The 13,449-nt window shown below is 49.2% G+C and overlaps 1 protein-coding gene across 4 annotated transcripts in view; it reads right to left on the bottom strand.

Annotated features, from left to right (window-relative positions):
* NTRK3 (neurotrophic receptor tyrosine kinase 3) overlaps window positions 1–13,449 on the bottom strand; it is a 216,885-nt gene that overhangs the window by 163,786 nt on the left and 39,650 nt on the right. For all 4 annotated transcript variants that reach the window (XM_030955024.1, XM_030955027.1, XM_030955023.1 and 1 more), the window contains one exon: window positions 979–1,047. In XM_030955024.1, coding sequence (XP_030810884.1) covers window positions 979–1,047 — 69 coding nt within the window. The remainder of the gene's footprint in view (window positions 1–978; window positions 1,048–13,449) is intronic.

The raw sequence follows: 13,449 nt of genomic DNA, 5'->3' as shown, positions 1-13,449 counted from the left end.
AAGAATACAAATGACTCATGCTATTAAACTTGAAACCCGAGCCAGGCTTGAAAAATATTTAGAGCTGTAATCAGCAAGGAGACAAATTCTGAATTCAGCATTTTAACTCTGCAAGCCAAATTTCCCCATTAGAAGGGCGTTTCTCCATTTTCTAATATCACTATTAGTATTTTTCATTTAACAATTTGACAGAAATAAAATACACTGCAGTAACACCAGTGATAACACACTTACTCCCACTTGAAAGACTGTCTTTATTCTTTCATAAGTCACTTCGAGCTTACAGCTCTATTGATCATCAGTGAGGATGAATGGAGCTTCCCAGGATCCTCTGGGACAAATCCTACATATATATTTTTTTTATACCCACCAAACAACTATTCCTAAAATTCAACAAAACAGGTCATCAGGGCAACGCTCCATTGATTTCATGTCCACTTATTCTTCGAGCACCATGCTGAATGCTCTATCAATAATTCAGCAGGCTGAAGGCCACCAGTGCCCCAGGAGACACAACTATCTCATCATCTCCCACATCAGAGCTGGGAGGTGTCTCCATTGCTAGAGAGAAAGGGAATCATGGGCCTAAAAAGCAGGGATGTCTTGTAAAGCATGTGCACCAACTAAAGAAAAGCAGTTAGCCCTACCCTGTGACAGATGGGAGCAAGTGTTTGAAGAGATTCACTCAAAATCTGGCCTAGTAAGTATTTCTAATGTGCTCCCAGAGTTAGTCAGCCATTTACTACTCCAAGCATGACTTGTTCATCATCCCGACATTAATTAGCCAGCTGCTGTGAAGTTAAAAGAGAAGCAGTTCTGCTCTGGTGCTCCCATACCCAGGAAAGCCTCCCAAGGATGCTGCTGCCCACTGGAGTTTTAGGTAATTATTCGCTGGCTTCAAAATAACTCTATTTGGAAATGGTTCCTCCTCTCAGCCTCCTGTCTTTTCCCAGGAGATCCCCCCAGGGTGGGACTTACAGTTCAAAGAGTCGCAGTGTCTGGAAGAGTTGCCATGACAGAGTGGTGAGCCGGTTCCCGGAGAGGTCTCTGAAAATTAAGGGGGAAAAAAAATAAAATAAAGTAGTCACTGTAAATAATTCTTCCTGCACATGGCCCTACCACCTCCACAGAGCTCATCGTCCTCCTCGATGGGGAGGCTGTCAAGCAGTTTAGAACCCGAGTTCAGATTTCATAATGAGAGATTTTAATGAGGACAAAACCAAATTAAAGTTTCTCTTCTTTTTTTTTTTTTTTTCTTTTAAGGGGAAAAGTGATTTATATCCTGCTGCAATGCTAAGGAAAAAAAAAAAATTCCAATGTCTGATTCTTGCCCATGAATCTGGAGCTCAACCAACCATAAGTGAAAAGAGCAAGTCTAATTTCAGAACTTGAACAAAAAATTAAGTACAAACCTCACGTTAAAAATAGTAACAGCCAGGTTCAAATGACAGCACGATGATTACCCAAGGTGTTATCATATGATCTGCAGTAGCTGTGCATTCCAGGTGTCCCGGAATGGCTGTGTGCTGCCTGCACCCAGGGGTACCACTGCTACAGCAGCCAACAGCTCCCCATCCCTCTCTCCATCTGCCCAAACTTGCAAAAACATAAATCTCATCTACCTGGGAGAGCTTTGCAACCCAGCAGACATCTTCTCTTTAGCTGAAAGCCAGAGAGGATGAAAGAATGTAAAAGGAACTGAATTAATAAAAACAAGAGGAAGGAATGTGTCTGGAGCAGGGTGAGCAGAAGGAGAACAGCCCCCGGTTTCTAGCAGCACAAAAAGATGATAATGAAACTTGTTCTGTTCTGGCCAGCCTTCCCAGGGACACCTGGCCAGCCTGAGAGCCACCAACCCAGTGACCAGCCCATGGGTGAGTGAGCAGAGGAATGGGTGATCACGGGTTCTGGGAGAGCCCCAAATGCCCCATATCTCTTTGCTGGCCTCCAGAACACACAGGAGGTGCTGCCTCACATCCTTCACCAAATCCATCCCTGCTGAGAGCCACAGGCAGGCAGGGCAGCCCCTCTGCCTCAGCCTGGCCCATAGGAAAGAGCAATGAAGAGCCAGAGGCATCAATCCTCTGGGCTGGCCAATAGGAGGTATGACCCAAGGCAGTCCAGCTGTGCAAGGCTCAGCCCCCAAACCCTGTTTGATTTGCAAATAAGTGTTAAAACCAAGAGAGCAAAGCCCTGAATGGCTCCTGCTGGCACAGGTCTGATGCACGAGGATTTGGGATGACAGATTCATTTCTTCCCTTACACTGAGTTTCAGCAAGGGAAAAGCAATTCTGGTCCTGTCCCACCTGCATAGAAGTCTGCAATTAGGAGTGGGGAAGCTGCTCACACAGCACAGCTTTGTCCCAAAGGCTCTCCACGAGCCTGGCAGAAGAACAAGCCCAAACACAATGATGGCACAGTGCTGCCTTTTTAAATTCTGGCTCTGCTTCACATCAGACTATCCCGCTGTGGGAACCACAGCAAACCACAGGTACCTCATTTCACATGACTGTGATCCCACCATTCCCACGTCTGTAGACAAACTGCTTCCAGCCTCTGACAAAGGTGGCAAAAATGGCACGTAAAGCTAAGCAGGGGGGAAGAAAAATATTACGGGACTCCCTCCTTTATCCACCCCAGAGCACTGAGCACCTGGAAATTTTGCAAAGACAGATGAAAAGTGGGAGGGGAAGGAGCAACTCACTGTTACTGAAAAGTGAGACAGTAAACTCCCTCCCCCAGCCCAGGGAGAAGAAGGAAGCGTAAAGGGGATGCATGAGAGACAGCAAGATGTGGGAGAGAGGCAGAAATGCAGAGGAGGGAGTGAATCTCGCTGGAATGTCCTTTCTCAAAGGTCATGTTTTGCTACATTAGGCAGAAATGTCAAGAGAAAATTGGATTCTGAAAGAGAAGAGAAAAAACAACAGGCTTTCCACGCAAATAAGGGAATCAAAAATAGCATGATCGTGTTATTACAATTTAGGACACAGAGAGATGGAGAAAGGATACATCCTCACTAATGCAGGGGGCTTTGCCAGGCAGATGTGCTCCGCTCCTCATCTCCCACAGTGCCTGGAAACCAACTCCTACCACCTCCTCCCTCCCCCAGACAATAAATAACCCCCAGCAAGCATTAGGGACAGAGGAGACGGCTCTTCCCTTGCACACATCTGGCAGGAGACTCTGTGCTCAAAGGGCAAAGCCAGCGTTTGATCTGACCTGACCATCAACTTCTGCAGGGCTGGGCAGGGGGACACACACCCACAGCTCCATTTCAGGTCAGCCTGGACACACACAGAGAGGAACATGTCTGTCACTGGACACTGACACCTTGGGCACTCCAAAACGTCACAAAGGTCCTTCCTCAGGCTCAGAGACAGACCTCAGCACAGAGACACAAACACACATTAAAAATGCACCATTTCGGTCACAAAATCTCCAAAGGTCAGAGGTGCCAGCACTGAGATTCCACATACTAAAAGGGTACAGCTACTGACTTGTGCTGCAGAAAATAGAGCTCCTCCAGAGAAACTTCACTGCACAGCAGTGATTTCTGCCCAGAACAGATCCATCCCACGTGCTGCATGGGACAGGTTTCCTGGGGAAGGGAGCATGTGATTCTGTAATTAGAGATGGAATCACAGTACGTGCACACGAGGAGATTAAATTATGGCTCCACAGGTGAGGCTCTGAGCTCCAGCACTTTGTAACTCCTGTTTGGTGATTGCAAGGTTCCCCATAGTCACAAGCCTCAGCTGCACACACCAGGTTTCCCAGTGGTCTGTACAGCATAAATGGGGAGGGTTGGGGAAAATCAAGGCACTCACATCCAGAGCTAGTCAGCTCACAGCTCCAAATCAAGACCTCTCAAAGGTTCATTCTGCCTTCCTGCAGCATTTCCAAGCCTGTTGCCACCTCCAAATCCCTGTTACTGGAGTGACAAGAACCCCATCACCCTATGCTGTGGCTGGGCAGTGCCAGCTTCTCTCCTTCCTGACCCATTTCCTTCTCCCTCCTAGCTGGCTGAATCACACTACTCATTTCTCTCCAACCTCTCCCAAATATTCCTCAGCCTCAATTTCCTTATCCATGCCCAAATTTCCTATGATCTTCCCCACTTTTACACCCTCCCACACCAACAGCAGTGCCCCAAGAAGAGCTGCTACTCCTCTCCCTTACTCATTCCTGAACATCCTTTGCAAAACTTCTCCTCTCCAACTGGACCAAGGGTCATTCTGCTGACCTAAGACGTCTTTGAGAAAAAACAAGTCTTCCAAGCAAAATCTGCCCTTTGACAAGATTTCTTTCCCTCCACAAAAGGAGGATACAAATGTTCTGTAACAGCAGCATCACCAGCATTTTCTAGCCTGAGCAATACAGCTTTTTCCCAACCTCCCTTCTACCATCTCAAACATTTGAGAAAGCTCTTCTGTGAACCTGGAAAGAAATAAGAAAAAATAGAATCATCCAGGAGCAGACATCTAAAACAGAAAACTTCAGTCTGAGCAATTAAAATTTGGCAGAATTATAGGAAAGTGGAAGCAGTCCCGTAGCAGTGTGCCAGACAACCTTTATAACAGCCTATGCATCAGTTCCACCTGTAACAAAACACATCACACATCAAGGAAACACAGGCAGAGGGAAGCAAAATGCCTTCCCTGCATTTTTCTCAGCAATGAACAGAAGCCTGTCTCTCCCAGGACAGATCTGCCATCAGCACTCCTGGAACATATTCAAAGTGCTTCTTTGCCATGGGACATTTTCTCCATCACTCACAAGATGCTCTTTTCCATGGAGACAGTCTCTAGGAGTAGCTGCCAGGGTGCTTTTTGCCTCCAAAAGGAGTTGAGTAGGGAGAGGGGGTTGGAGAGAGCTCACCTGGACCAGGTCCAGGGCAGAGCCACCCAACGCATCCATGGCTCAGGCTCAACACCACCCCACAGCCCTCCTGCTGCAGCAGCCGTGCTCCCAAGGCTCCTGCTCCTGTCCCCAGCAGCCCTCTCCATCAGCACCTCACTGCACACCTCAGGGACAGGCTGTTACCACTGAGTGACAGCTGAATCCCAGCTCCTGCTCTCTCCCTCCATTCCAGGGGGGGACACGCCGTGTCCCACACACTCTCCCACAGCTCCCACAGGCACTGCCAAGACCTTGCTGGTGACTGATAGGGAGGGGAGGTGACCTTTGCCATTTTGTCACAGCATGAGTGACAGATGGGGCCATGGAGTGCCCCATGGAGTCCTGACTGAGCTCCTGGGGTTAAAGAAGGGATGGGTGAAGGTGGAACAAAGAGGAGTCCAGATCCCTGTGGACCAGAACAAGCGGACTTTAATGCAAGAGGAGACAGCGTTTTTTTCTTTTCCCTTAATTACCCAGCAGCCAAAAGTGTTTCCACTATTAAAGCCATTTTTATTCAGCTAAATTAAGCCAGTTGCCTCATTAATGACACCAACAAGCAGGAGCCCCTGTAATTAAACTGTAAGTTATTTTATGCAGTTCAGCTCGACGCAATGGCAGAAACGCTGCTGCTGGGGAGGGACCCTGTGCACCTGTCCCTCCTCCACGCGGCTCCATCCTCCACTTGCCCTTGTTTCCAAGCTGACACATTTATTTCTGCATGGGAGAAGTTTTTCACACGTTTTAATAACATGGTGCCACTATGAAAATCCTGACTGGGAGGGATTAACTTGCCAAAGCAGCTGGGGCTGAGGGAGCACGAGCGAGTGCCTGGCAGCAATGAGAGGAGAGATGCACATCCTCAGCTGTGGTCCCCAGTGCTGGATATGCTGGTGGCACTGCACATGACTCCCTTGCTATTTGGGCACAACAGGTGCTTCCCATCATCTCACAGCTCACTGCAGCCTTAGCTGGGTGCTGGTGGCCACAGGAGAGGAGAATGTCACAGCCTCACCTGCTGCTGTAGGGGCAGCTCCGTTCAGGCTTGCTTATCCGTGCCAGATAACTCTAATGACCTCTAAAAGCACTGTTACACTCGCCATCACCCTCCGTGCCTCCCCTGTCCCCCTCCCTCCTCTTCCTGTTTAGTAAGCAGCTTTGCTCATTAAGGGAAAAAATGTACTGTCCTCCCTTAATGAATGTGCTAAAATTACCCCAACAAGTCCCAGAAGCTGTGGCAGGACAGGCCTCCCCACAAATCAGGCTCTGCAAATATTAGACTTGATTGGAATTTCCAACAGCTAAGCCCCAGGTCCCAGCAGGACACGTTTGAGACAGCCTGGAAAAGGACTGGGCACTGCCAAGTGCGTGCAAGGCTCGCATGCCCAGAAAGCAGAGTGGGCAGAGCAGGATGTGCCATTGGACTGGTCAGCCTGGGATTTCATGGCTCTCCTGGGTTTGCTCCCTGGGCAGGCTCAGCACCAGGACACATATATTGGTGCTGTGGAGACAATTAACAGAGGTCCCCAGCCACGGTCTGGCATTACCTACAGCTCAGTTCTGCTCCTCAAGCAACACCCCAGCACCCCCAGGGCTTTTCTGACCCCAAACACAGCAGAACAAAAAGTCTCCAAGGTTCAATCTTTGTGCACTTGGGCAGCAAAACTATATCCTTTCTGCTGTCCACAGGTTCAGCCCTGTACCTTGTAAGGCTTGTGTCACACAGCATGTGCCATGACATAATCATCTCAGTCCCCACAAACTATTTCTTGTTCTAGGGCTAGAGTCAGAACCTGCAATAATCTCCCAAACTCAGAGCACCCTGCACCAGAGAGGAGAGAGGCACCATGGTGGGTGACGCAGAAGAAGAGGCCCTGCCATTCCACATGCACACCACTGCTCCTGGAGGAGTGGAACTGGAGCAGGGAACCACCAAGTCCCCCACATTCCTCAGTTGCAGGTCCCTGATTTTCAAACTCGCACTGAAACTGAGCTGGGGGAGGCAGAAGGGGCTGGTCTCTTGCATTGTTCTTTAAGCAAAAGCATTAAAAAACAAAAGCTGCAGAGCAAGTGGGAAGGCATTAAGGCACCACACCTCTGTCACAGGGCTCCCACAGCCATCCCACAGCAGCACATCTGCCCCACACCTCTCCTCCCAGTGCCTCTGCTGTGCAGCAGCCATGTCCTGCTGCTGCCTTCAACCCAACCCAACTGTAATTAAAGGCCATCTCCTACCCCATGACACTTCCACACCCTCCAAGTCATCTCTTCTGAGGCATCTCCCAGCTGCACAAAGCTTTGTTCAGAGACAGATCACCCCTCAGAGCTGATTGCTGCTCACAGTTTCAGTTCACACAGTACAGATGGGAAGGCGTCACCAGATGTGGGTCACTCTGTCCCCTGTGCTCCAAGGCACAGCAGATGCAGGGATCTGGCCCTCTGCACTACACTCATCTCGCCCTTGCTGTGTGCAGTTTCCATTGCTCTTCTCCAAAGACATCTGGACTCTCAGAGGACGTGAGGAAAGGTTAAAAGCTGGGTCAGCCCTGCAGTTGCTTTCCTTTTTCCTGCCAGCTTCCCTGCAGGGCAGAGTCCACCAGCATCCACAGAACTGCCCAATCTTCTGCTCAAGGAACAGAAAAATCAACTTGCAACAGGCAGGAGCCTTCCCCCATAGCTGCCCTCCTGCAGCCAGGAGGTCCTCAGGGCTGCACTGCCCCCACCTCATCTCCTCTGTCCCAAACTGCAGCAATTCTAGATCCATTAGACCAAAATATTACTGCACACTGGGCTTTCCTCCTGCTTTGGCATGCAGAAGTAATAGAGGAGATGTGTGTCGGCTGAGGACAAGGGTTGCCAGCTGCCAGCTCCAGCAAGGGGCTGGGTTTATCCAACCCTGTTTGCTTCAAACTGCATTGTTCTTCAAGCTGGGAACAGAGAACAACCAGGGAATGCCTCCTGCTCACGGGTTTCCAGTGAACCTAGAGCCAACCCCATGGCCCTGTGTGAGGGAAGAGCTCAGAGCTGTGGCAAGGCACAGCTTGGGGGGATGGCATGGGAAGGACAGGGATGTCCACAGGGCCTTTCCCAGCATCTCTGAGTACACTGTAATTGCACTTTGATCATATTAGAGGTTTTTTCCAACCTTAATGATTCTATGAACATCCTTGAAGCAATAGGGACAGGTGCTCATCAGAGGAACCACCTAGCTGGGAGGTCACTCCAAATGCCCAGGCAGACACTGGGAGAGCTGGACAAGGTCCACACAAGAGCCTCAATGTCAGCTCATTGAGCACAGATGTGCTGGGACAGGTTCTGGTGCTCCTCTTCCTCCTGAACAAGGACTGTGATCTCAGCTGTTAGAGGGTTCTTACCTCAAACTTATATTTAAAAAAAAAAAAAAAATTCAAATATCCCCACCTACTCAGATGCCCAGAAATCAATGAGCCTTGAATAACCTCGAAGGGGTTAGCAAAGAGAAAACTAACAGCTGGGCCTGAGCCCCAATTTTCCTGACTCAGGGAGGAGTGCCAGAGGCTGGGATGCACTGGGATGGTAGCAAGAGCTCTGCAGAGCCTCTGAAGGAAGGAAGGGGTATAAATACAAAACTATATATATATAAATATAAATATATATATATATATCTCCAGCAATAGAAAAACAACAGGGCATACGGCAGGGTAAGCTCTCGGCAGACTCTGCTAAATGGTTTCCAATTAATTAACTGATTACATGATAGAACAGAAGGGGATTCAAGTGAGTGCTGTTGACCTTTAAGAATAATTAATATCATCAGGATAGCAAAACTCGTCCAAGAAAAATAATTAGGAAGATTCTAATATTGCCTCCAAAGCCACATTGAAAGGGGTGAGGAAGGTTCTGGCTAATTCAGAGGCACAGTTCCCACGTATTTCCTAGGAAACCCAATTCTCCCTTGCACTTGCTTCCACCCTCAGATCTCCCACACACACGTGCTTCTTCCCTACCCCAGTCAATCCTCCTCCTCCTCTCCAGATCCATTTCCCCGTCACCTCTCCTACACCCCATCCCCCTTCTGCTCTCCATGTCTTCCCTAAAGACTCCTTGCTCCAATCCCTTGTTGTAACCTTCTCCCTCCAGCCTGTCCCCTGGCCCTGCCACAGACTCATCCCATCCCCTGCTCCTCTTTGGCCAGCCCAGAGTTCCACTCTCTGCCTTCCTGAACCTCAGGAAGAAGCCCTGGTCCCGCCACATGACATCAATCCATTTTTTATCTCCAGTCAGCACTGGCACCTTCACAGGCTGACAGAAGGCAAGCACTACATGTCATCCCAAAAAAAGCCCTTCCCTGCTTTTCCTCAGCAGTCAAATCCATCCCAGAGGCGGGTCTGGGAAGCAGATGCAAGAGATGCTCAGCAACAGGAGGAAGATGGGAAACTTGTGAATCCCATTACACCTCACCAAGCACATGCGAATTCTCCCACCTTACAATTTTCTCCTTGCTTCTCCTTTCCCAATTTGCTTGGCCCCAGTGTCGTGTATGGGAAAGGGGTTGGAAAGCCATTTAGCCAAGCAGGAACTGTAGTGCTGAGCTTCTCAGGGAAGGCAGCCTAGACACACCGGGAGCGAGGTTACATGAGCAGCCAACATTTCTTGTGAGGGAAGTGTAAAAAGAAACCAACCCTGGAACGAAACCCACCTTTGCAGCAAATAAATAAATTTCCTCTGCTGCTTATTATCATTAAAACTTCTGTGGCTTGACACTTCACTAAATTATAGATAAAAGGAAAAATGGTCTTCCTGGGCTCAGAAAAGCAGGCTGCTGCCAGAGCCCTGTGTTTACAGCAGTTAATGAAAAGAAAGCCTGCCATTAGCCTGCAGCACTCGCCCCACCTCAGCAGGGAACGGAGCTACCTGCATCCCCAGCACTGGGAGCAGCAGCTGGGCACCACGAGGGAGCAGAGCTGGGGGCAGGCAGGGGGAGGTGAACACGGGGGAACTGAAGGGCCCATGCCATCAGCCAGCAGAGATGGCAGCTGCCACCTCCCCTGCTGTGCGGAGCCTCCTGGCCGCAGCAGGAGGTGAGGCTGACATGCTCCAGCTACGCCTCAGCAGATGACAAGAGAAACACCCAGCCTGGGAGACAGACAGCGGCGAGCAGGACCTGCCTCACCCAGGCTGCTGCCTCCCCCCAGTGCCCATGGGGTGGGCAAGGGGAGCAGGGAGACAGCAGGTGCCTGGGACACACCTGAGCATGGGCACAGCAGCACCTCTGCCCAAAAATCTGTTTGCAGCACCTGAGCACACAGGGAGGAATTGTGCTCTGAGGGAGACCTGCCTGCAGCCACAGCTGGGCTGTGGCATGATGTGCCTCCTGATAGCCCAAGGACTGCTGGGCTGAGGGAAACAGGGTGACTTAATCCAGGCAGAGCCCAGTGAAGCCTGCTTGCTGCTCTCCACACTTATAACCGCTCCAAAAGCAGAAATACGCTTTGCCTTTTACAGTTACCGCTGTCAAAATAAACAGGAATGTCTGCACACAAAAGTTCCATTTTACCCATTCTTCTCAATACATTATGTATTTAAAAAGAAGTATCTTTTTGCTGGTCACTGTGAGGAATACTTTGCAATGAAAAGACTAATCACCACAAAGCACTGAGCGCTTCAGAGTGCAGCAGGCATTCCTTCATTATTCTGAGACAGCAAATTACCCACAATTATCAACACGCACAACTGGATAGAGCAAACATTTAGCCAAAGCCCATGGATTGTGCTTGCAGTGAGGTTGGATGGCAGATGTCCTAGAGAACTACTCATGTGAGAAACCCCCAGACAGCAGCTGGGTAGTGGTGCTGCAAAACAAATCCATTCACGCTGCAGAGCACAGTCAGTGCCAGGAATCACTGCAGCTCAGAAAGTTTGCATTCACAGAATCTTAGAGAGGGCTGGGTTGGAAGAGGTCTTGGAGATCACATTAATCCAACCCCCTGCCATGGGCAGGACACCTTTCACCAGGTCAGGCTGCTCAGAGACCCATCCAGCCTGGCCTTGAGCACTTGCAGGGATATTGCAGGTATTGCAGCTGTCAGAGAGGCAGCTGGGCAGGCTGGCTGCACAGCAGGAGACATGGAAGAAAAAACACACTGCTGGCAGTGAAACCAGCCTGGGCACCCCACAGGCAAGCTCCCACCCCATGCCTTGAGCCAGTCTGCAGCTGCAGCCAGGAGAGCACAGCCTGGGGCTGGAAGGTGAAGGAGTTTGTTGCAAGAGAAGGGAAGAAAAGGCAGGGGCCAAACCGCAGGGAGGGCAGGGAAGCCGGGAAGGCTTCAGCACAGTCAGGGAGCTGGGTCAGAGGCCGGGCGGCTGCAGGGAGAGTGGGACGAGCGCAGGAGGGACGGGAGCAGCGGCCGGCCCTGTCCGTGGTGCTGAAGCGCGGCCCCACAGGGCGCCGGGCACCCGCACCGGGCACCAGCGCAGCTCCCGGGGGAGCAGCCTCGGGAATGCCCAAGCTTGGCTTCAGACATGGAACACGGTCACCCCACAGCTCCCCGGGAGACACAGCTCTGGCTCTCGCTGGCAGCCCTCTAAACGCCCCACAGTTGTCACAGACATGTTTTATGAAAAATCCTTTCCTTAGGCTTTTTCCTCCTGAGAAGCTGAGAGGCCTCAGAAACAAAATGTAAACAATGGTTATCTGCTGCTGTGGAATGCAACAGGTGGATCTTTGATCGTCTCATGTTGGTAGTTTCTAATTAATGGCCAATCACAGTCAGCTGGCTCGGACAGAGAGTCCAAGCCACAAGCCTTTGTTATCATTCTTTCTTTTTCTATTCTTAGCCAGCCTTCTGAAGAAATCCTTTCTTCTATTCTTTTAGTATAGTTTTAATATAATATATATCATAAAATAATAAATCAAGCCTTCTGAAACATGGAGTGAGATCCTCGTCTCTTCCTTCATCCTCAGACCTCTGTGAACACGGTCACACATAGTCTCTTGCATCCGGTGGAATTCACAACTCATCCCTTCCCAAATACAAATAAGGGAGGGGTTGGTGGGAAACTCCACCCTTTGACCAGTATTCTGATAAAATTTTATAATTCCAATAAAACTCACGGCTGCCTAACTTATGACACTTAAATTCCTGCCTTGTCACACACCATCATGAATTAATGTCCCATCATTCATGCCCTGTTGTATCTTATTGCTCAAATACCATATGATTTTAATGTTTCTATTTTTCTGCCCTGGTGCTTATTGCCAGTATATCAAAAAGAGAAAACCAGCCCTCTAATCATACTGTTAGTAAACCAGGATCATGGAAAGACAAATCCCAGGACAGATAACTCCTGTGGTCACTAAACTTCCACTCATCCTGCCATGACTGCTCATTCCCCCAGCAGCTTTCAAGCAGGTTTCTGTGCCCTCAGGTACCCCCTCCCAGGGAGGGTTCCCCTTCCCTCTGCAGCCCTTCTCACACTGGAACAGGCAGGTAAGAAATGCTTTGCAGCACAGGGGATGGGGAGGAAGCAAGAGGGACAGTCAGGGGCTCTTTCTGGAGCCCCTCCATGCTGCAGTGATCTCAGAAGCCTAGAAAAAGATCCATTCCCTGTCATGCCCAAGTCTCCAGAAATCAGCTCAATCTGTGCTACTGGTGGTCTCAGAGATGTGGTGAGGTTTAACCAATGTACAACTATGTCCCATTTTCAGGATCACATCCAAGAGAAACATTGTGCCTCTCTTGGAGGGGAAGCTCGCCACAAGACATCCATCAGGCCATTGTTGCACAGCGAAGACTTGGTCAGAGGCTGACTCCCCTAAATCCACCAACTTGTTCACTCCAATCTTGTAGAAAAAAAAACCACAAAAAAACCCCAAAAAACAAAGAAAACAAAAATAACCCCTCAACCAAACAAAAAAAAATACAAAAACCAACATGCAATAAACCTCACATCTTTGTAGGAACAGCTTCATTTTAAACATTCCCAGCGTTGTCTGCAGACTTTTTGTTAAAGAGTGGATGGGAAAAAACAGGACTTTTTCAAAAACCGCAGCTGCCCATTTCACATGTCAGTCAAAAGACAATTGATCAAATTTCAGAAAGGGAAATAACTCTCACAATGTAACTGGAAAGATCATCTCAACATTTCAAAGGAAGGAAGGAGAGACAAACCCAGAGAGAAATCCTGAGAGCCCAGGTTCCAGAGCCATAGACATTACATAAGAACCCAAATATGCAAAACTTATTTGTGACAGAGTTATTGTAACTGATCTTACATTGCAACAGCATCCCACAACTCAAGGCCAGGTTTCATTAGCAATCATACAAGGTGTTATACCTCAAATAGATCAAATAAAAGCAGAGAAAATAAATGTTATTCCAGGTTCTAAGGTGGGAAACTGAAGCAGAACAAATCTTGGCACAAAACATGAAGTGCTTGAAACTCTCAGGTCCTGCTAGAGTACATCAGTCACAAACTCACTGCTCCCCCTTCTATCACAGTACAACAAACCCTCTCCACAGCCAAGCAAGGCAGCCTGCAGCCAGGAATTAGTTACCCAGCCCTCTCAATGCG

The sequence above is a fragment of the Camarhynchus parvulus genome, chromosome 10 (genome assembly GCF_901933205.1).
Source record: "Camarhynchus parvulus chromosome 10, STF_HiC, whole genome shotgun sequence".
Lineage (NCBI taxonomy): Eukaryota > Metazoa > Chordata > Aves > Passeriformes > Thraupidae > Camarhynchus > Camarhynchus parvulus.
Note: the sequence above shows the minus strand (reverse complement) of the source record. Positions and strands in the feature narration are given on the sequence as shown.